The 22,838-nt window shown below is 40.8% G+C and overlaps 2 protein-coding genes and 1 long non-coding RNA gene across 4 annotated transcripts in view; 1 reads left to right on the forward strand and 2 right to left on the reverse strand.

The window, feature by feature from the left end:
- The window catches only part of LOC147247663 (uncharacterized), a 13,257-nt gene extending 7,815 nt beyond the window's left edge, over positions 1 to 5,442 (forward strand). Inside the window, exon 3 of the long non-coding RNA XR_015109370.1 lies at positions 4,952 to 5,442. This is a non-coding gene — a long non-coding RNA (uncharacterized LOC147247663). The remainder of the gene's footprint in view (positions 1 to 4,951) is intronic.
- ctu2 (cytosolic thiouridylase subunit 2 homolog (S. pombe)) overlaps positions 1 to 8,097 on the reverse strand; it is a 13,902-nt gene extending 5,805 nt beyond the window's left edge. Inside the window, exons 1-11 of one of the 2 annotated variants that reach the window (XM_086179990.1) lie at positions 7,771 to 8,097; positions 6,952 to 7,026; positions 5,923 to 6,001; positions 4,991 to 5,050; positions 4,374 to 4,434; positions 4,160 to 4,269; positions 2,698 to 2,933; positions 1,569 to 1,704; positions 1,322 to 1,453; positions 1,023 to 1,114; positions 794 to 891 (exon numbers count right to left, since the gene is read on the reverse strand). In XM_086179990.1, the coding sequence (XP_086036116.1) occupies positions 794 to 891; positions 1,023 to 1,114; positions 1,322 to 1,453; positions 1,569 to 1,704; positions 2,698 to 2,933; positions 4,160 to 4,269; positions 4,374 to 4,434; positions 4,991 to 5,050; positions 5,923 to 6,001; positions 6,952 to 7,026; positions 7,771 to 7,820 (1,129 nt within the window). In that variant the 5' untranslated portion in view covers positions 7,821 to 8,097. The remainder of the gene's footprint in view (positions 1 to 793; positions 892 to 1,022; positions 1,115 to 1,321; positions 1,454 to 1,568; positions 1,705 to 2,697; positions 2,934 to 4,159; positions 4,270 to 4,373; positions 4,435 to 4,990; positions 5,051 to 5,922; positions 6,002 to 6,951; positions 7,027 to 7,770) is intronic. The other variant, XM_086179991.1, reaches the window with a different exon arrangement.
- Positions 8,098 to 11,082: 2,985 nt separating this feature from the next.
- polr1c (RNA polymerase I and III subunit C) lies at positions 11,083 to 18,108 on the reverse strand. The gene is made up of 9 exons (XM_086180215.1): positions 17,977 to 18,108; positions 17,078 to 17,149; positions 16,272 to 16,379; positions 15,990 to 16,122; positions 14,519 to 14,650; positions 13,743 to 13,895; positions 13,002 to 13,151; positions 12,589 to 12,705; positions 11,083 to 11,416 (listed from the first exon to the last, which is right to left on the reverse strand). The coding sequence occupies exons 1-9, from the start codon at positions 18,046 to 18,048 to the stop codon at positions 11,298 to 11,300; spliced, it is 1,056 nt and encodes a 351-aa protein (XP_086036341.1). The 5' UTR covers positions 18,049 to 18,108; the 3' UTR covers positions 11,083 to 11,297.
- Positions 18,109 to 22,838: the final 4,730 nt, after the last annotated feature.

Below are 22,838 nucleotides of genomic sequence, written 5' to 3' on the forward strand. Positions count from 1 at the left end.
TGGTTCTGATTAAAAGGTCACCTGTCACATTAGTGTATGATGATAGGAAATTGTCTTACAAACATGGGTTGTTAGTTCGTTGAGGGGCTTCATCCTTAGTCTCAGGAGAAACATCTTGGCATTACTTGGCAAGTACTCAGAGCTGTGGAATCACCGGTGTCTGTTTACTTTGATCATTATTATGATTATTGCCTTTTTTTCTTTGACTTAGTGTAAAATGGATATGCACCTGACATATCGTCGGTTGCAATAATTGATTGATAAGCAGCAGTCAGCATATGAAGCAAATATCGGACTATTTAACCAATAGCATTGCCGGTTAAAATCTTAGTGGTCAGTTAAACAGGTTAGCTGGTTAATGTGGACATCCCTAGGCTCCATGATTCATTTACTTGTCTTTACTGAAAGATCATTGTTTCTGTGTACAGCCCTCCCTCCCTCAATAATCTGGCCTCAGGGCATAAGTACCACTGAAATGAACAAAGTACATTCTTGTTGGTTGATATGAGTTGATTTCCTCCGTATGAATATACCAATCTGGTTCCAGTACATCATTACTTCAGGACTGCATTGATCCTAAACTATTCAAATGAAAAGGTTTGTCCATATTTTTCACTTAACAGTTTTAACATTAAACCAAAAAGGACAACAGTTTATTTATGTATCTAAACATTAACAAGCATTCTATGAGTCACTGTGATGTAATCACAATCCCAAATTTGAAACCATTGCCAGTTAATAAGAAGACATAAAAAAACTTAGGCCTAGGAATGTCAGGCATGTCACCACTCACCAACAGTGGTATCCAGGGCACACACACAAAGAAGACATCTGTGGGCAGGGTCAGCACTCGACAAGCTCTGAAAGGCTGTCTGTAGCTTTTCACTTGTCCTATAGGGTGCATATAAGTGGTTGAAATAACTATGGTTTTAAGTGTGTGTAGAAAGAGTTCATTGCATTTCACAAAAATGAGAAAAAGTGAGTAACAATATTATTATGTCCATTTGAGCATGCTGACAGACCTGTAGATGGTGCTGACAGTGGAGGGAAAGTCGGCCTGCAGTTTTGTGACAAAGCTCTCAGTCAGACTCTGGATACTGGCTCTCTCTTTTGTCTGTGGGATCACAAAACCAAACTGAGTAAATATACCTGACGGTAACATTGTTCATGGGAGTGTGTAAGGACAGACGTAAGGAATGGCAAATACTAAGTCTTTCAGAGACTGGAAACGTCAGCTGTTCATGGTCATGACTACTGACCACATCAGCTCTCTCCTTGTGTGCTTTATTTGATCTAAGTTTTGCAGTTGTGAGATTTTTACCGTGGTGTCAAGGCTGGCTTTGACAACAGAAGGCACGTTGAACAGGGAATTGTAGTCAGTGATCTCTTTAGCAGAGTAGTCTCTCATTGGCCTCACCAATATGATGTCACCAAAGCGAGAGTCTGAGAAACCCTGTGAACACACAAATTACACTTAGCAACTTAAATCTTTTTTTTTCTTCATATATCCTACATTATCAGAAACTAAAACACTGTAAAATTAATCCATTTCCTCCACATATACATACGGTGTCTTGAGCCAGTTGAGCTCCTCGGCCCAGTGATATGCTGATGAGAAGTTTAATAGCGAGTCTGGTGCAGTTGTCTCCGAGCATCAGTTTACTGTAGCCTTCACGACGAGCTGTGTGCACCAGCAGATGCTGCCTTTGAGGAGAACACACACAAACACGCACGCACACTTTTACGCTGCGGTGACTCTTATACGGGGCAAAGGCAAGGCAAACAAAATTCAGAAGTGGATATAAAACAATAACAACAAAACAAGACGAGGCACGACTAATTAAGCCATACCCAGATACAACCAAGTTGTGATATGTGTCAATGATCATTGTACACAACTATCTGTATATTATATTGCTTGGTAACATCAGCAGAGAGGACTTTAGGGCCTCAATCACCTCTGTGTATGATCGTCCAGAAAAATACAGTATAATGACTGAACCCTCTGCAGTGATGTGTACTGTCACCTTGAATACCTAGCAGCTATTCATATTCATTTATTTTGATGTTTGCCATGATTAACTTAGATTAATTTTGAAAAATAGTATTTGGTGTGCATGAACGACTCTGGATGAAACGAGATTATGGTGAAATTAAAGCAAAATGTGTATATATGAAATGAAGGGCATTCCTGACTGCCGTGCAGTTCAGCAAAATGAATCACAGCACGGCCTCCTGATGTTTTCAAACAGCAGAAAATTGCAATATTGTGTCAAAATACCATTTCAAATCACATAATGCAGTGCTGCAGAAATATCCTGCCGAAACTTCATACAGTATACAGACTTAAGAAACATCTTTGATTCAGATCCCCATCACAACAGTTATCTTTTTAATGGGGTTTTCAGTAAAAAAGTCCCTCTAATATATAATATAATTTTCACAATTGCATTGAACTGAATACTTTTTTCAAAATATAATACTCATAATACTGAAAAAACAACCAACATTTAAAATTAAGCATTTTAGAGCCATTGTACAAAACTCTTTAGTATAGTTGTCTGTACGTGAGTCCATTGCTCATCTTAAGATGTCTCATGAGAAACTGTAGAGAATTCTCGGTGGAAAAAATAATCGGTGACTGAGGTTAAACCTGAATACACATCGACAGCATTGACACCAGTATTGTAAATGCACCTTAATGTATTCAGCAGGTCTTCTCTGGCGGTCTGTGTCCCAGCAGAGCCAATCAGCTGCTGCAGTAACTGGGTCTGGGTCTCCGAGACATCAGGAGCTAATGTGTGATCGTGTTCGCCTGGTGTCAAGCAGCTGCTACTGTCACTCTTAATGAAATCATTCACAGCTGCTTTGTAGTTGCTGGCAGGTCTCTGTGAGGGCGCCGTCACTACAATAGAACTTGGAAGGTCCAGAACCTGAGGGGAGATAATTGATAACACAATTGTCAACTGAATCAGTATTGGAACAGTTAAGAGCCTAATGTCTCCACCATGACTCGTCCAATTTACTTTAAACTTGACAGGGATCTGAAGAAGTATAGAATTTACTTAAAAATGGGAAATAGTAATTTACAAAATGAAAATATTAAGCCTAAAAAAAGGTAAAAAATAGTGTATGGTAAAACAGTACAGGTTCAAACCCCAGTCTTCTAGGTGATACTTGAGACTCCTCCTCTAAAGCCTTAGGGCTTGGGGCTTGGGCTCTGATGACATGTCAATGACAATGACAGCACATCTCAAACATGGTTTTGTTCCAGCTGAGCAATGATCCAGTGAGAACAAAGTGGGAGGAGAGATTCAGAAATGTGATGCTCCACCACTGGAAAATGGCTTTCCATGGCACAGTAACAGCTACATGCACTGACTCTACTTGAATAAAAACACAAAATCAAATAGAAACACAGCATTAGATCATTTTGTGTGCCTGCTAATGTCATGCAACAATCTCTTGGGCAGCATGGTGGTGCAGTGGTTAGCACTATCACCTCACAGCAAGAAGGTTCCGGGTTCAAGTCTCAGCTCGGGCAGGGATCTTTCTGTGTGGAGTCTGCATGTTCTCCCTGTGCCTGCGTGGGTTCTCTCCAGGTACTCCGGCTTCCTCCCACAGTCCAACCAAAGACATGCAATTGGGGACTAGGCTAATTGAATTCTCTAAATTGACTGTGGGCGTGGCTGTGAGTGTGAATGGTTGTCTGTCTCTATGTTGGCCCTGTGATGGACTGGCGATCTGTCCAGGGTGAACCCCGCCTCTCGCCCAAAGGATGCTAGGATAGGCTCCAGCCCCCCCTGCGACTCTTAACAGGATAAGCAGAATAAAATGGATGGATGGATGGAACTCACTTTCTTTCTTGCTGAATGAAACTTTACATTCCCATTGCTTTCATTGTGTGGCTGGACACAATGGCATAAAACTAAATTAAGGCCAACCACACGAAGCAGCAAAGCTGACCCATAGTAATGGGTTCTGTCTCTCTGTCCTCCAGCACTGCACAGCTTGATGTGACAAGCCAGAATATATGTGCCTCTGTCATGTAAAATGACCCAGCGATTTCTATCAAACACATGTTTGAATGAAGCCCTTCGTGAATTGTGTTGAAATAATGAGGAGATTGCTGGCCAAGCCCTCATGCATCCATACTGACCTGCTCCAGAGGCACGTTGTGGAAGGGGAACCCAGTAGCTTTCAACACATTTTGGAGCTCAACTACAGTTTTCTGTCTCTCCTCCACAGACTGACCCACAGCACCACCCTCTGGGAAGAAACACACACATCCACTGTCAACTGTTGGGTACATAATCATGTCAGAAATGAAAAGTTAAAAAAAAAAAAAAAAAAACTGTCTTCATGTCAAGTACCATCTATGTAGACAATGCCCGGCATGAATCTCAACCTCTTGTGTGCATTCTGGCTCAAACCCTGGGAGGAAGCAAAGGCTTTCAAATGAATGAAAGTTAGATAAGATCCACATTGGGCTAGATCAGGATATACACTGATATTTAGAGCAGACATTTATCATCTATCACACTATTCCATCATTGAAAGAAGCCAGACTTCTGTTTTTTCCGCATTAAAGAAAAGCAGCCCTTAGTTTGCAGTACATTGTTGTCTCCTTGCTGACGTTTCAGTATTTCAGATGACCACTGGGATTCATTCATGAAATGTTTCCTCATAAAAAGAGAAGTCTTAAATCTTGAATTTATTCTTGCAGACACAAGGCAAAGCCTGATGGCCCTGTCTCTTAGCTTGTTTATCCAGGTTAGAGCTCTAAGTTTGAATAACTGTCATGGTGGGTCACAGCAAGATACCATTGAACAACATGCTCACCACAAATACCTCATGTGCTTAATGAATTAGAGTTTCAGGTACTTTGTAGGAAATTTGAAAGCTGAAATATTGGCTGTTTAGGTTTTATCTGATTTCTCTGTTACCCCAGATAACAATAAAATTCCTCTGAGAAAAGACAAAGGCAGACCTCTTGCACTTGACTGAGCATCGAGCAGGAAGAAGGACCCCCAGATACCGCCAGCAGCACCTACAACCAAAGAGACACCATCACAATTCCTGAACAACCTCATCATCATTACAAATCCTGTCATCACAAATTATCACTTGGTTCTTGGTCATTTTATTTCCTTTACACCAATCTGAAGTTCCAATACACAGAAAAATCAGTCTATTCATATGTGACTTCTGGGTGATGACATGCAGTCCCTCATGATCAGACTGCACCAGAACACTGCTGCGATCTGGACACTATGTAAAGCTGTGTTCTGACAGGAATTGGTGTTCGAAAGGGGCTCCCAAAGTGGGGAACGGAGTTGTCTGGAGAGGAGTAGCAACCCCCCATGATAATTTTTTTATCATCATTAAATACCTTGTCAAGATGTCAAGAAATTCTTTCTAAAGATAAAAATGCAATAACTACACTAAACATAGCAGCTGAAACTCAATCTACCTGGCTGTGTTTTGATCTCCTGTAGTTTTCCAATTTGAAAAGTATATTGGAAATTAATCCCCTTCCGTTCTACTCACGCTCTCACTTTCTCAACCAAGGCAAGGCGAGTTTATTTGTATAGCACATTTCAGCAACAGGGCAATTCAAAGTGCTTTACATAAAACAAACATAAAAAGACATTCAACATAATTAGAGAAACCAAGCCAGTTGAGGCAGACTACAGCCCTCCCTCAGTCTGCTTCTGCTCTGAAGTTTTTTTCCTTCTTGCCACTGTCACCAAGTGCTGGCTTAAGGTGGACTTGTTATAAACAGAGTGATCCATACCTGCTCTACAGGTCGACAAGTGCTCTGAGATAACCTCAATTGTGATAACTTGGGGCTACGTTGATAAAATTGCAATACTATTTAAGAGAGAGAAATAAAGTGTAAAAATAAAGCAACGCGCGTACCTTCTCTGCAGGGAAAATGATTCTGTTTTTGCCAAGCATGGCCCGGAATTTGTGAATGAAGTATTCCTTAAAACAGTTCCTGAAAAGTTAAAAAAAATTAGAAAAAAAACAAATACAACAATAACAACAAATGAATTCAAGCAAAGTCAGTTTGAACTTGTCAATGTATTTAATGTGAACATCATCTCACACATACAGCATCAGACATGCTACATCATTTCAGTAAACAAGATCCTTATGGTATAGTCCTTAAATTATTTTATTCATGAAATTGTTGTCAGCTGTGGAAGACGTAACTGCCCTAATCACAAATAAATGAAAGACACAATAATTTCAGAATTGCAGGATTCAGGCAAAGTTGATCTGTGCTGTCCTTCAGTTCAAAATACAATTTAGCTGCTTAGTAGCCACTAAAGGACCAAGCCAGCACTTTGGACTAAAGCTGACAGCAGAGCTCGTTCAGACTGGTTTTATATTGTGAAGTCTTACAACATGACTGACAAATCCAAAGGGTCATCATATCCCTGAGTAAAGGGCCTCAGTGATATACTGTACAAACTTTAACCAGGACTGTCACATTTTCCATAAAAATCATAAAAGATTCAATCATCACATCAATCATTTACGTAGATGTTCACACATTTTTTGCTGCTTGCAAGAGCCCCAAAACTTTTAGATAATCAATAATCATCCACTGATGACTGTGCTCATGTTGATAAGTAAAAATCCCAGCACTGTTAATGGAAAAAAAACTTTGTCTTATTATTCATGTTGTAGTTTTTTTTTTACAGTTTTGTTTTTGATATCCTGTGGACATTTATCCATGTAGTTGATACCTGATACCTGATTACAGGTTTGATAAATCATTTTATGGTTCAGTTCATTTCATTCAAAAAACAAAATCCCCCCTACAACAATTCATATTGGCATTATAGACCGGCCATTCACCCCTGCTGTCTAAGTTTTCAGATTTAGCTAATGAAGCCTGCCAGTAGTAGAGACCAGTGGAGCAGTGTGCCCACATCTTACCTGCAGAAAGTATCTCCCGCTCTAATGACCACAACTGCAGTGGCTTCTTTGCATTTGACACAATTCTTGGAAATTCTAACAAATAGAGAGGAAAAACAGCCATCATGAGAACCAAGACAGAATCACAGTACAGATGGCAGCAGAAAGTTTTAATTATATCACTCAATATCATGACTGAAGTTAGCATTTTAAGGAATATTCAAAAATGAATCCTAATACGGTGGTATAGAACTGCTTGACCCACATGCAAACAGTGTGGATGACAGCCTCAGGATTAGTGTCTATCCCTAACAAATGTGCAATAATCTAAACTAAGGCAGTTGGGAATCCAGCAGGACTAATGAAAACTAATGTATGACCCACACTGATCCAGTGTATCAGTCAAACCCACAGTAAGATCATGCTAATCTAATCTAATCTAATCATCTAATGCATCAGCCATTTTATTTGAGGCTTTAGCACTGAAAGGAAGACCACAAAACTGAGGCAGTTTCACCCTTGATCTCTGGTATAAATATACCAGCAAAAGCTGTACTAAAGCAGTAACCACGAACTAGTAACCAGTAAGTAGCAGCCACTAAGTACCAGTAATCAGTAACTGCCAGTAATCAGTAAGCACCAACAACCTGTCAGCAGTAGTAACAAGTAGCCAGTAAACTGTGATAACCATTAAGCAGCAGTCACCAGAAAGTAGCAGTAATGGGTAACTAATAGGAACCACTAAGCAGCAATCAGCAATAACAGTGAGCAATAACACGTAAGTGGTCACCAGTAAGCTGCAGTTGCCAGTAAGGAGCGGGGACCAGTATCCAGACCTACCTGGGCTCCTCCTCCTGCTCCAGTTGATAGTGTTCCTCCACCTGACACATAGTAATTCCAACAAGTGAAAAAATGCTGAAACTGGCCTGAGACGTTAGATCAGATTTTAAAAAAAGACCTGTTCCAAGCTTCCGAAGAATACTCTTTAGCTCTGAATTACTTCATTCATACTGACTGCTAGCAGCACCATTCCCTTGTCCAGCGCAAAGAGACGAGCTTCTCTATTATCGAATCATTTATTTACAGTACGGACTTCAGAACACTCACAAACATGCCCATACTCCTTTCGTGTCTAACTCCTGGCTTCTTAATATGACGTCGTTAAACTCATCTTCTTCTTTTGAAAGGCAGTTGACAATCAGCTTTTTGGTGCATTACCGCCACCAACTGGACTGGAGTATGGATCAAGTGGTCAACTTTTCCAACACTAGCCGACGCTTTTCCTGTTAAGGGTCGCGGGGGGCTGGAGCCTATCAGCGGCTTTCGGGCGAGCAGCGGGGTACACCCTGGACAGGTCGCCAGTCCATCGCAGGACCAACACATAGAGACAGACAACCATTCACAGTAACAGTCATACCTATGCTCAGTTTAGAGTATCCAATTAGCCAATTAGTCCCTATTTGCATGTCTTTGGACTGTGGGAGGAGTACCCGGAGAGAACCCACGCAGGCACAGGGGGAAGCTTTAGTTTTTATTCCTTTCACCTAATCCACTGAGTCACTCAAAGGAAACCCTCTGATTACGCCTCTCAGAGCTTTTTATCATACACTTTTGAACACTTCACTCTCTGTCCATTGAGTTTATCTATCTTTATTGCTTCCTGTTTTGGTTCCTCACTTTTACATCCTACCAGTAAAGAACCATTTTCTTGTTGGTTTTTTAGTGCTCCTTTATGTAGTGTTTTGGTTCGTTGGAATGGACTCTATTAGTCCAAAGTAGCCCCATCTTGCAACAGTTTGATAAATACCTTGAACTCATCATTACTCCTTTTCACCGTTTTTATTCCTTTGGCCATAACATTACCATCAGAACCGGCTATCATTATTTTTACGTTTAACTTCAGTCCACTCATCCGAAACAAAACTCCGGCGTCCAATTTCCATCCCATCCTCACTTCCTGATCCGTCATTTCATGACCCCTGACCAATCACAGTCCACAGTTATTGCCAACAGCCTAACGCTCACGATCAGGAGACAAACCGCTATGCTGCTTTCCTCCAGAGGCCGCCATCCTCACGTCGTTAAACTCTCTTCCCATCGACGCTTAAATGTATTTCGCAAACAAGAAAGGGGTGATCTATTGCTACGTACTGGTGTGGAGAAAATGAATTTACAGCCATGGGCATGGCGCAAGCTGGCGCTCCGTCAAGCACATATAAGTAAACTTGTAACAGCCAGAATGCGATATTGCAATACCAGATTGCGCCACAAGGTGGCTCCTTCCTTTTTGTTGTATACAGATTGCCTCTATGCTCCGATCTCTCTCTCTCTCTCTCTCTCTCTCTCTCTCTTCTCTTCCCCGACGAGAAGGAGCACTCTCAAGTAACGTGAAGTTGGTGAAGGTTACAAGCTGCTTATGTTCTACTGCTCATGTATGACTCGTAGATATAACGCCGTAGAAACCCGGCTTTGTATGGTTTATGTTTTAGTTTGATAGAAATAAAGCTACACTGTGGAAACTCCCAGCAAGCTGTCTGCCGCCTCTCTGATGCTAACCTGCTATCCGACTTTCTGCTAACCGCATGCTGCTTCACCCACACCAGCCCAACGTCACAAACTGAATTGATTTTTGTAGGAATTTTTCAACAAGTCATCATTAATCAATCAGAAGGACCCACAGAGTATATGTATTGCGCTGTTCAAAATCCGGACAGGACACCTTCCAGTTAGTTCAAAAGAATTTATTCAGATTAACAGGAAAGAATACAGAGCTCTGGAGATCGTCTTCCCCTATCCTGGAGTCAGCATACGCAGATGCGTCGTCCCTGGCGTTGGGGCAAGAAGTCCAACGATCCAACTATCTTTTCCAGTTTTATGTGTTACAAGGAGGTGCTTATGTGATCGCTTCTGCGTGCAAGTGTGTATTTTTGATCGTTGTTATCAGGCAGATTCTTCTATCTGGTCGTCGTGCCAGCACCATCTGTTCCTGTCCCACTTCTCTCGGTGAGGCTGTGGAAGCAACTTTATCTGTTTTTCTTGTTTCACAACTCTACTCTGTCCTGTCTGTGTCAGACTCATTCTATTGATTTCGCTCGCTCAGTGTCATGCTACTTCTGCAATTATCATGTCTTGTATGAAGACAGATGCCCTAACTATATATATCAACTGACTCCTCTCGACATGGAGGAGCAGCGGCTCTACTCTGAGTCCCTCCCGAATGACTGAGCCTCTCACCCTATCTCTGAGAGCCCAGCCACCCCGCGGAGGAAATTCATTTCGGCCGCTTGTATTCGCGATCTTGTTCTTTCGATCATTACCCAAAGCTCATGACCAAAGGTGAGGGTTGGAACGTAGATTGACCGGTAAATCGAGAGTCTCGCCTTCTTCACCACAACGGACTGGTTTAGCACCCGCATCATTGCGAACGCCGGCCCAATCCGCCTGTCAATCTGTTTTTTAATAGTTGGTAAAGATTTATTGATTTCAGACAAGGGGTGAACATTACTCATATAGGGTGTATATCATTGGAATCTCTCCATTTTTCTCCACTGTAACGCAGATGATGTGCAGTTGCACGCAATAAGTCCACATGAAACCAACCAGCATGTCCCTTGAACTGCTAAATTAAACAAATCCCCAAGACTGCCCATTTTCATTGATGTCACATCCTTAAATTCAGGCACATCCTATCTCAACAAGATGCAGACAAAATAGACAATGCACCTGTTACTTCCAGGCTGGATTGCTGTTTTTCTCCTATCGTAATTCCCAAGAGTCCAGCTGGTCCAAAAGGCTGCTGTGCATATATTGACAAGAACTAGTGATTTCTCATTTATTTGCTCCTCTGTCACGGCTCCCTGTCAAATCCGAAATAGAATGCAAAATTATTCTTCGAATATATGTCATAATATGCCATCATATCTGCAAGAACTCGTGTGCCATTATCCAACCAAGAGCTTTACCCTCCCAATATGCAGCATTATTTTTGGTTTCTAGGGTCTTTTGCACAGGAGTGGTAGCCGGAGCCCTAAGTTATCCGGCTCCTCTCCTTATTTTTAGTGAAAGATTGGAAAGCATAAATAATTCATTTTATTCATGTTATATTTATTAGAATGCCAGAGACAATTCTAGATTAAGTGAAAAGGACTAAAGAAATTCATTCAGCATCTTTATTTCTGTGAAGCTGTACAAAAAAATACAAGACAATTCAACATAAATGTCAGAAAAAACAGTCGAATAACTTTCCTTATCGAGCCAAACAGCAGAGATTTTTCACCCAAGCAACTTCAAGCCCAGTCCTGATAGTGGGTCGTACAATTACACATCCAGGCCAGGGTGGTGGATCAGAGTGGGCTTGCTCCATGACTTCATTCCATGTCTGCAGATTCCAGTTCATTGAGAAACCTTTGACACTTGGTCATGAGGACTTTGATGGCTTCTGTGACAAGAACATCTGGAGGTAGGATGCCTGTAGACTCTACAGTGACTGAATGAATAGAAGAATCCATCAGAAGACAGACAGGAGGTACTGCTCAAACTAAATGCTTAGAAGCCATTGAGAGCCATCTAAAGGGGTTCTCAACAAATAAGGAATTGTGTAATCTTACTTTTTTAATGCTTGGTGAAAGAAGTTAGAATACCCTATTTGTAGTGTGATTTATTTAAACCACTTTGTTCTCCAAGAGGTGAACAATACTCACAGAACCAAGAAGAGGAGTGTCAGAATATACATTGCCATTTGCTTACAATGGTGTGTACAACCAACTTCTAAGGTCCACCACCTGTTAGAGAATGTTCTACAAGCTACTACCTTGTTTTGCCTCGTCCCTCTTAAATGGCCTCTGTAACAATCAGGATTGAGACTTTCCTACTATGATGGCAGCTATTAGCTTCACCCATATACAGTGTATACACACACACACACACACACATATATATATATATATATATATACACATACACACACACACACATATATACATACACACATACACATACAGTATATAACCCCACATAAACCCCTGAAAATGCACATTAAAATAGGGAAATATTTGTATATATATGTAAACACTCACACACTCACACGTTTATGCCACCCAAGCTGTAAGTGTTTTGGTTAGAATTTTTAAACACCAGTGGTTGTTTGTCTATATGCCCTGCGATGGACTAGTGATCTATCCAGGGTGTATCCCACCTCTCGTCCTAGGTCAGCTGGGATAAGCTACAGTTCCTTTTAGCTAACACTAATGCATTCATCCATCAATTTCCTTTCGCTTATCCTGTTAAGGGTTGGGGGGGGGGAGGCACCCTGGATGGGTCGCCAGTCCATCGCAGTGCCAACACATATAGACGGACAACCATTCACACTCACAGTCACACCTACGCACAATTTACAGTATCAATCAGCCTCGTCCCCAATTGCATGTCTTTGGACTGTGGGAGGAAGCTGGAGTACCAGACAGAAACCCATGCAGGCACAGGGAGAACATGGAGACTCCACTCCAAAGATCCTGTGCCCGAGCCGGGACTTGAACCCGGAACCTTGCTGTGAGGCGACAGTGCTACCCACTGCACTACCGTGCCTCCAACACTCATGCAGTTACTTTTAATTGTGAGCTGAAAATAAAAAAGGCATTCATTCAATATTTTGGGACGTACAGATGAAATGGTCTCGGACTCGTGCCAGCTTCACCATATTCTTCAAGTCATCGTGCCGGAGGACTTCCCTGCTGCACGTATCCAGGCGACTGTTTACAACTTTGGCAAACTTTTTCCCTGAAAGAGAAAACGCTAGCGAAGATAAACTCCACTAAAATGCATTGTAACTTGGTCATCACTGTAAATTCAATATACTGTATTTGGCTTTTGGACTGTCAGTCAAACAAAACAGAGCAGATGGGTACATGGACACATGCCATTTTTCTGACATTTTGCAGAATAAGCAAAATGAATTTTTGATCAAGAAAATCGCTTGTCATCATGTAATAAAACAGTCCTCCTGAGTTTGTTTCATCATGTCTGAAGAGTCGCCTTCTGTATCATTTCACACCAGTGAAGTTGATCACTCTTACCGTTGACATCCTCCAGCTCTATAACTCCCTGTGAGAAACAGCGTTTGAGGCGCTCTGCCTGCTCTCCCTCCACTGGCTCCAGCAGCGTGATCTCTGGCAGCAGACGATAACTGGCTGTGGCCACCGGAGAGAACTTGGCATGGTCCTTGCCTGCTCAAAGAACAACAGGCAACACTGAGTGTCTTGATGATGGGATCAAAGATTGGTTTGGGTTTTTTTTTTTCTTTATAAAAATAGTCAACAGGCACACTGCCCCAGTGGCAAGGAAAGAGGCCCTCTTGACATTGAAAAATCAGGATCCAACTTAGGGTCAGTGGCTATCTGCTCCCACCCACCAGGTTCAGAGAGAATATATCTAGCTAAATGTGATCTACTAGAAAGACTTTCACATCTTCTCCATCACAGAGCTCCCCAAGGGTGAACAGGGTTATTGTATGGAAAACGTAGTGGAATTGGACATTTCCTCCTGCATCCGTGATCAAGTATGCACCCACTATGATAAAACAAGTGCTCATTTATTACAAACAAGACTGTTGCTCTTCGGAGCATCAAATTTAGTTGTTCTAGCTTTATTCAAGAACATATTTGTTGACAGATCAGAGAATTTATGTTTTTTTTTGTCACACATATACCTTTCAGGTCAAAATCAACCCTCTATACAGGATTAAGATACTTATTCCAAATGTAAATAACATACACTTGTTCCTGTCCTGAGCTGTGACCAATAATACAGAAACTCACCAATTCCTTTGACACAGTGCATAATGATGTCCAGCTCCTGTCCTGGTCGTAGCTGAGCTATCAGTATGTCATCATGTACTGGTCCGATGTTGGAGTCTGCAAATACGTCTGCCTGGTTCCCAATGGGGACCCACTTTATGTCCCTTGAATAAACTAACGAGACAGCAAAGGAGAGGATGCCTTAAATCAAGAAATATTCCACCTTATATTGTCAGAGACACTCTGTAGCAGCAGCAGCACTAAGACAGTGATACTAGGTGCAAATCACCATGTAGACTACTGACATGAATGAATGGATCCATGGTGTTTGGCTTTGTGCAGGTCATGTTTATGTACAGAGTTGAGTCCAACAGATGCTAGCGATAAAAAGCGGGTTATTTTTTATATTACAGACCGATACCATAATCTGATTTTTGAAAACATTTTCTGAATAAGAGTTCCGATTTATACTGGTTAATGGATAGAACTGGCGACACATTTCTCAATGAAAATGTAACAGAAATCCCAGTCATGCTTCAATGAGCCGTCTGGTGAACACTATTTCAAATGGGAATTTTAGCATCACGCCAGGAGCTACGTTTCAGTAAATTTCATACTTGCCCTATTGCCAAAAACGGAAGTCAATGGCAGCTTTATTGAGAATTTAGCTGCAGTAACAATATGGAAACATAGATCAACTCCATAACATTTCACCTCAATGTAATTCAAGTGATATTAAAATAAACTAGACTTCTGTAGCTTCAACCTCCATTGTGTGGAACAGGAATGAACCTTACCCATGTGGTTCAGATAGAGCTCCCGGGGATCTGATGAGTCTTTGCTGGCCTGAGGGTTCCTTCTGCATTTAATCTTCAGATGTAGTTGAACTGTGTCTATTTCTGAACCTTCCTCCTCTGCAGACTCTTCACCTGAAACAAAGACCATAAATTAACATGTTAAAGTCCAGTTAAACTATAATTGTAGTAGACATTTCTGTTCTGGAGTTTTCTAATGAGACACGTCCAAACTTTTGGTTTCATGATGATTCCTCTTGTTTTTGCATTAATTTGATAAAATTCATTCTATTATACCTCTGACTTCCATGAAGCCAATTCAGTCTCACATCAAGCTATAATTTGGTTCTATTGTAGGCGCACAAAGCCAGACAGCAGCTGCTACACACTCTGGACTACAAAAACCTTACATTTGCTTTCCATCGCCAAAGAGGAGTTTCAAGATTTTTCTGGCCACAAAATTGATCAATGGTCAGTTGTAAAGGAAATATGTTAAGTCTACCTGAGATTACCCTGAACAGAAAATCGAACGAAAGTGGAGAGACTGCTCAAGAGACTATCAATTCACAAAATGCAATGCTTGCTAATGGTTTAATTTACATTTGTGACCTTCATAATCAGTCAGGTTTGGCCTTCAACGATGTTAATGATTGAAGGATCTTGTCTCAGGGAGTACCAAGACGCTTTATGAGGAAATCAGTACAAGCTTCCACCAGGGTGCGATGATCTTATCCTGTTGTGGTCACAATGAGCCAAAATGGTGTTGTTGAGCAGTGTTCCCAAACTCTCTGCCCACATAGATGATCCAATCAGCAGGGAGTTTTAGCCATTTACAATTCTGATGACAGGAATAGAGATCTGAATTTAACTGATTTATATGGGGTATTCTCCTCTTACAAATTCCTGTTGGTAAAACTCTGGATCACTTAACCACATGCTACTCCATTGTCATTATTATATCTCAATTGTACTATTATTTTATCATCAAATATCAAAATTACTACAACAAACAATGGGGCGGCATGACTCGGAGGTAGCATAACCGTCTCGCAACTAAATGGTTGCTAGTACGATCCTCTCTTCCCCCGGGGACCATGTCGAAGGACCAATCCAGGGTGTACCCCGCCCAATGTCAACTGGGATAGGCTCTAGCTCCCCCACCCCTGCAACCCTTAATGGAAAAGCAGTATAGAGAATGGATGGATGGATGGATGGATAATAAACAATCTTGCTGCTCCATCTACCTCTGCAGTTGTAGATGGGAGAATCTATTACTTACATCAATGAACAAAACACCTAATATTCACAGCCATGCATATATTTACATTTCCTTTTGCTGAAATTCTGGAAACACTGTTAAAATAATCAATACATTCAGATGGTAACCCTATTATTCTTAAGACACAAAATATATACAGAATTCCTCATGTGGGTAAGGGGAGACTTCACTTGTGGTCTAAATGAATTATTTTACCAGTGTTCCTGTACTCAAACAGGCGAGGGTCCGCTTTAATTGGGATGAGGCCTAATCTGTGGGCCAGAACTTCATCCTGGACGATGGATGTGTTGTTGTATATAAATACCTTCTCTATTGCCATGGTCGGCACCTAGAACCACAAACACACATATCGGAATATGTAGGATTGGCATGAAAGGAAAAAAGTCAACACCATTCTCTTTGAAAACTTCCCAAAACCACATATTGGCCAGCTCTCAACACATGGAGTGGCTAGAGATGATCACATGGGACACAGACCTCTGCCAGGAGGATTCTTCTGAAGGCGTTGGCAATGGCTGCATCAATCCCCACCATGTCAAATTCCATACTGGTCTCATCCAGATGAACAACATCGATCTTGAAGTTCTGAGACAGTCACATTACAGTCAACTCAATGACGGTTAAGTTCCAGCATTTTTTTTTTTTTTTTTGGAAGCTGCATTGTACTAGATGTGCAGTGTACTATGTTTACACAGTAGGTACTTAGTGCTCTCTATTCTGTGAGGACTGCTTGAACTAACTATGGATGTAACATAATATCCGCATACCATTGGCAGTTATTGCCTTTTTAAATAAAAACATCTGTGTTGGTCTGATTTTACCAAATTTTTTTCTTCATTCATCATCATTGGTGAGAAAACAACAATGAATACATGATTTATAAGCTTTTACTTAGTAAATAAAGAAAGCATTTGTTTTTCAAATGCACAAATTTTACATGCATTTTTAAAATGCACAAAATGTAAATATATATCTAATATAAACATGTTTTTATAAAGATAATATTGATAAATATTTGCTGTTGGACAAATCAATTGTAAAATATTGGCAAAAAAATTGAAAATGGTGCATTGCTGCTACAGCAGGCAGACTAAAGTATTCAGCACAATTTTGTCTGAATAAGGAAACTCCTCCTCACTTTACTATTTGTACAAAAGCTTTTGGCAAAACAAATACTACTATGTTATAAGCACATATTTATCGCCACTGAAGAATATCTTAATTATGGTAATGAACAGTTTTCCAACTAGCATACTTACAGTACAAATAGGACACATATGTACCTTTTGAAACTTTTGCACATCCCAAGTGTCATCATAGCCAGGGTAGTTTCCAGGGAAATCTGTAGTATGAACCTAAAAGCAAAAAAAAAATAAAAAAATAAAAATTATATATATATATATATATATATATATATATATATATATATATATATATATATATATATATATACACACACACACACACACACACACACACTCACGCCCACAAAAATGAACAGGTACTTAGGCCACAAATAATGTGATCTCATCAAGGCTTCCTTATCATTATGAGGTTTTCAACACTAACTTCTAAAAGTGGCATATCTTTTAACTACTAGTAATAAGGGCAATTCACCGTCAGCAAGTGTTGCATTATCATGAACACAAGCGCCATGTCAGCTATCGTTGTGTCATTATAAACACAGGTCACATGACATGTCAGCCACTGTTACATCGTTATAAACACAAGACAAGTATCATTTTAAGGACAAAACAACAGTATATACAATTAGAGCAGCCATTGGTACATAATCCACGTTACATTTCAGCCATCGTGACCTTGTTATAAACCCAATATTAGTCATTGTTATATCGTTACAAACCCAAGTGATGTTACATGCTCACCACTGTTACATGAGTCAGGTGACATGTCAGCCATTGTTACTTGGTAGCAAACAAGTCAGATTACATGTCAGCTTTTGTTACATTGTTATTTACGCATGTAACGTTGCATATCAGCCATGTTTAGCATGTCTAAAATAACATCTGCACTGAGGAGAAGACTGGTTCATCTTCATCCATAGATGTGAACACACCTAGCTGTGGTAATAACGTTAACGTGAACTGCTCAGCTCCCCGCAGTACAGTGAACTTTACCGGACGGCCACGACATTAACGGAATGTTTAAGATACGAACTTACATTTCTCACACCGAATTCTCCCAGTATTACTTTGTTTCGTATTTCTCCCACGTTTTTCATGGTCGCCGCCATTTTCGGTCTCGTCTTATTTTCCTCTTCTTGTAGAAAGTTATGGCGGTTTGCAAACAACGTTGCATTGCATTACCGCCATCACCTGGTCTGGAGAGTAACCCCCCCCCCCCAAAACCCCAAAAGATAATAATAATAACAATAATAATAATAATAATAATAATAATAATAATAATAATAATAATAATAATAATAATAATGTTGTTGTTAATGTTTTAAAATTATTCTTCTTCTTATACTTAACTTAAGATTGTTTCAGGGGAATTGAAAACATGGTGGCATAACTCTGGATGCTGAATTTCAGATTTGGGATCTTTACCAGGCTTTGGTATGGTTGTGACTGGCTGTCCAGCATGCACATAGGCACTCATCAAATCATTATTGGAACATACTCATTTAACACGAGTACTATATCTGATTCGATGACACCTTGCCATTAGAGAGGCATGTCATAGCTGTATTAACCTTTGCATCTGTAATGTGTTCCTTTGATTCATTTTTGGCTGTAACTGGCAGTACTGTATACCATTAAGGAATTCATGGATATGCAGGTGTATATTTGCACACCTATGAGTGGATTATCCCGCTTATACCATGGCCATGAAACAGTGTTAAGAAGTAGATGAGTTATTCTAAAAGCTGTATGAAGGTGGTTGCCAAAAATCACTGGTCAAATATGTAATGTATTTTGTCTACTGGGAACTACTCCCAGCTGCTTACTGTCTGCGTGGGTTCTCTCCAGGTACTCTGGCTTCTCCCCACAGTCCAAAGACATGCAAGTGGGGACTAGGTGAATCAGATGCTCTGAATTGACTGAAGGTATGGCTGTGATAGCGAATGATTGTTTGTCTATATGTGCTGGCTCTGTGATGGACTGGCAAGCTGTCCGGGGGTGTACCCTTACTCTTGCCTGGAGGCAGCTGGGACAGGCTCCAGCCCCCCTGCAACCCTTAACAGGATAAGCAGTCGAAAATGGCTGGATAGATGAATGGATATTACAGAAAAAGGGCACAACCCCCCATTGCAGTTGTGTAAATTGCAAAAAAATTGAAAAAAACACGCTGGTAAGAGGACATCCAACATGGTCTGGGATGATTAATTTTTTTTTTAAATGTTTCAGATGTTCATCCTTTATATTTTGCCATGTAATGAACTTATTGTAATTTATGCTCACAGTTTTGAGCACTTACTGTGATTGCTTAGTCCATAAAGTGGTGCTATTGTGCTGTGTTGCAGGTATGTTCTTGAAATTGTCTTTAGTTCTTTATTAGTAGTGAAGCTTCGACAGTTTACAGTTGCCATAGTAACATCTTGGCTGGTAGAATAATTTCAAAGGAATGATTACGCTTGAGCCGAACTACGTGTGCGTACATATGGTTTTAGTCAACACCGTGACAGCCAATCAGAAAAGAGTATTCATCCTGACCATGGAATAATTTGGATTTACTTTCATATTCATATAAATTGCTATAATTCTTTGACTATATTCATTATAATTTGTCAGAATTTTAACTGCCTAATCACCTGCCTCAAAATGTTTTCTCTTAATCTTGAACAATGTGACTGCAGTTTCTATGTGCATTATTTCATGCACTTGTACTCCATATAGTAATAGAGAATCCATCAATGTAGGGTTATCTTATTCCCTCACATAACCCTTTTCAAGCTTATTATGTTCATTTTCTAATTATCTATCCACTGCATGTGAGCTTGACTTCTTTCCACACTACAGTATTTGTCTTTGAATTTACGGAACTTACTTCAGATTAAAATTTAGATACTCTTATATGTTGGTCATTGCTGGATAAACTCATTTCTAATCTCCTAACGTAATTCCACAGATTGTTTTGTTTCCTTTAAAACAGCAGGGACTGCTAACAGAAACAGGAGCATGGTCTGATACCTCTATATTTCAAAGTAAACAACAATTAGACCATCTGGCTGGTTACAAAGAAATAGTTAGTCCTTGAATTTGTATCACTGACTTTAAAGTAACGATTATATTCTACAAATATTGCCAACTCTATGTTGTAGATGTCTGAAGTTCACCAAAAGCTGCTCCAAGTGAACCACCTAAAACACATCTCTTCAAAGCTGCTTACAATCCTCTAATCCTCTGTTGACCTCTGTTTTTGTTTTTTGTTTTTCATTTTGTGTATTTATATTCTTACTCTCATTTGTTTAGAAAATTTGATTAGATAGAAAGGTGGTATTTAAATGGAAGTTATCATTATTATGATTATTATTGTTATATTTCTCAACAAAACCTTAACCAGAAAAAAGTTATAGTCTATAGTTGAAAAAAACAGACAAAAAAAATCATAGCAAGTTGTGGTGAATTTAATCATTAAGTTTGCCCATTTAACCTTGAAAACACAATCTACAAACTAAGTAACCCTAACAATGTAGTCGTGTTATGTGGATTTTATTTATTTATGCAAGATTACGGGGGCCACTCACATGCATTCATACCATATGAGAGAAAGGATGTGACTACCAGATCAGGGCCACCTGCATCCCACAATTCCTTTTCTGTCTTTAGGCTGAGGGTAAGACCATGTAGCGCATCACTTAGCTGGAGTAATGAATGCTAAATCTTGGCTATTAAGGTTTTGTTTTAGTGGTAAATTCATTGTGAAACTTTTGTGCAAAAGTTGTTACCAAACATCAAATTTTGCAAAATGTTTCATTTCGAAGTTCTTACTGTGTATTTCTCTGGCACAGACAGCCGCAATACACTTTATGCAGTTTTATGCTGGATAATATTTTGGCATACTCTTCTTTTAAACCCATTTCTACCAACAAAGTTAACTTTTTGGTTGAAATACAGTGCAGAACAGGAAGCACGGTGGTGCAGTAGTTAGCACTGTCACCTCACAGCAAGAAGGTTCCAGGTTCGAGCCCCAGCTCGGGCACTGGATCTTTCTGTGTGGAGTCTGCATGTTCTCTCTGTGCCTGCGTGGGTTCTCTCCAGGTACTCCAGCTTCCTTCCTCCAGCTTACTCCATGCTCCCATGCTCCCATTAGGTGACATAATACGGAAGCACTCAATCAATTTTCACTGTTATGCGGACGACACGCAACTTTACTTGTCGATGGAGCCAGTCGACACAAGCCAGTTTACTCATCTGCAAGACTGCCTAAAAGACATTAAATCCTGGATGTCTTCTAACCTCTTAATGCTAAATTCAGATAAAACTGAGGTGATCATGTTTGGACCTAAACACCTCAGGGACACACTCTTGAATCGGATCACTACTCTAGATGGCATCACCTTGACCCCGAGTACAACTGCAAGGAACCTTGGAGTCATTTTTGACCAGGACCTTTCCTTCAGCTCCCACATAAAGCATGTGACTAGGACCGCCTTCTTCCATCTGCGAAGTATCGCTAAGATTAGGAATATCCTTTCCCAGAGTGATGCTGAGAAACTGGTGCATGCATTTATCACTTCTAGGCTGGATTACTGCAACTCTCTCTTGTCAGGATGTCCTAAATACTCTCTAAAGAGTCTCCAGCTGGTCCAGAAGGCTGCAGCGAGGGTTTTGACGGGAGTTAAGAAGAGAGAACACATCTCTCCCACTTTAGCTTCTCTCCACTGGCTTCCTGTAGGATCTAGAATCGACTTCAAAGTCCTTCTGCTAACTTATAAGGCTCTCAATGATAAAGCCCCGTCCTATTTGAAAGAACTCATTAGTCCCTACTGTTCTACCAGAGCACTCCGCTCCCAGAATGCAGGTCTTTTAGTGATTCCCAGTATCAATAAAAACAGACTGGGAGGTAGAGCCTTTAGTTACCGGGCTCCTTTACTGTGGAACCAGCTCTCTCCATGGGTCAGAGAGGCAGACACTTTAACTACGTTTAAGTCCAGGCTTAAGACTTTCCTTTATGACAGAGCCTTCAGTTAGGACTGGTTCAGGTAGCTCTGAACCATTGATAGCTATGCTGCTATAGGCTTAGACTGCTGGGGGACACATCAGGTTACATGGAGCCCTTCCCTCCTCTCCCCTCCTCTCCTCTCTTCTCCTCTCCTCTCCTCTCCCCCTCTCTCCTCCTCTCCTCTCAGCACATTTTTGGAACTGTCATTACCATTACTTGTTGCACTTTGTAGTTTGGCCTTGGTGTCTCGCAGTCTCTCTGTGTTTCCACAGATCCACCAGAGCTCCAACCGCCGCCTGCATCGTCCCCCCCCCCCTTTATCCCCTACTATTACACCGGCCCGCACTCCCCTCCCATGAACCAGTCTGCCATCCAGTCCCCCATCAAGCTGGCTTGCTCTCCCTGCCTCCCCTACCAGAAGCTTCCTTCTTCAGCTGTTATTAACATTTCCATGTTTCCCACATTTTGTATTGTAAACTGTTTTCTTGTCTGTAACAACATCTACTGCACGTCTGTCCTGCACGTCCTGGGTGAGGGATCCCTCCTCTGTTGCTCACCCTGAGGTTTCTCAGATTTTTCCCTGTTAAAAGGGTTTTCTATGGAGTTTTTCCTCAGTCGATGTGAGGGTCTAAGGGCAGAGGATGCTGTTATGATGCCATGAAGCCCTTTGAGACAAACTGTTTGTGAAAACGGGCTATACAAATAAAATTGTCTTGCCTTGCCTTGTCTCCCACCGTCCAAAGACATGCAATTGGGGATGAGGCTGATTGATACTCTAAATTGACCATAGGTATGAATGTGAGTGTGAATGGTTGTTCGTCTCTGTATGTTGGCCCTGCGATGGACTGGCGACCTGTCCAGGGTGAACCCCGCCTCTCGCCCGTAGACGCTGGGATAGGCTCCAGCCCCCCCGCG

This window comes from Aulostomus chinensis, chromosome 16 (assembly GCF_037954235.1).
Source record: "Aulostomus chinensis isolate RoL2024-O1b breed Wild chromosome 16, RoL_Achi_v1.0, whole genome shotgun sequence".
Lineage (NCBI taxonomy): Eukaryota > Metazoa > Chordata > Actinopteri > Syngnathiformes > Aulostomidae > Aulostomus > Aulostomus chinensis.

Excerpts from the sequence above, each read along its gene's own strand:
- polr1c (XM_086180215.1), bottom strand. The coding sequence starts at position 18,048 with ATGGCGGCGACCATGAAAAACGTGGGAGAAATACGAAACAAAGTAATA. Across the intron at positions 12,706-13,001 it reads AGAGCTGGAGGATGTCAACG|GGAAAAAGTTTGCCAAAGTT; the intron begins GTAAGAGTGATC and ends TTTCTCTTTCAG. Across the intron at positions 11,417-12,588 it reads AGTCCGAGACCATTTCATCT|TCACTGTAGAGTCTACAGGC; the intron begins GTACGTCCCAAA and ends CTATTCATTCAG.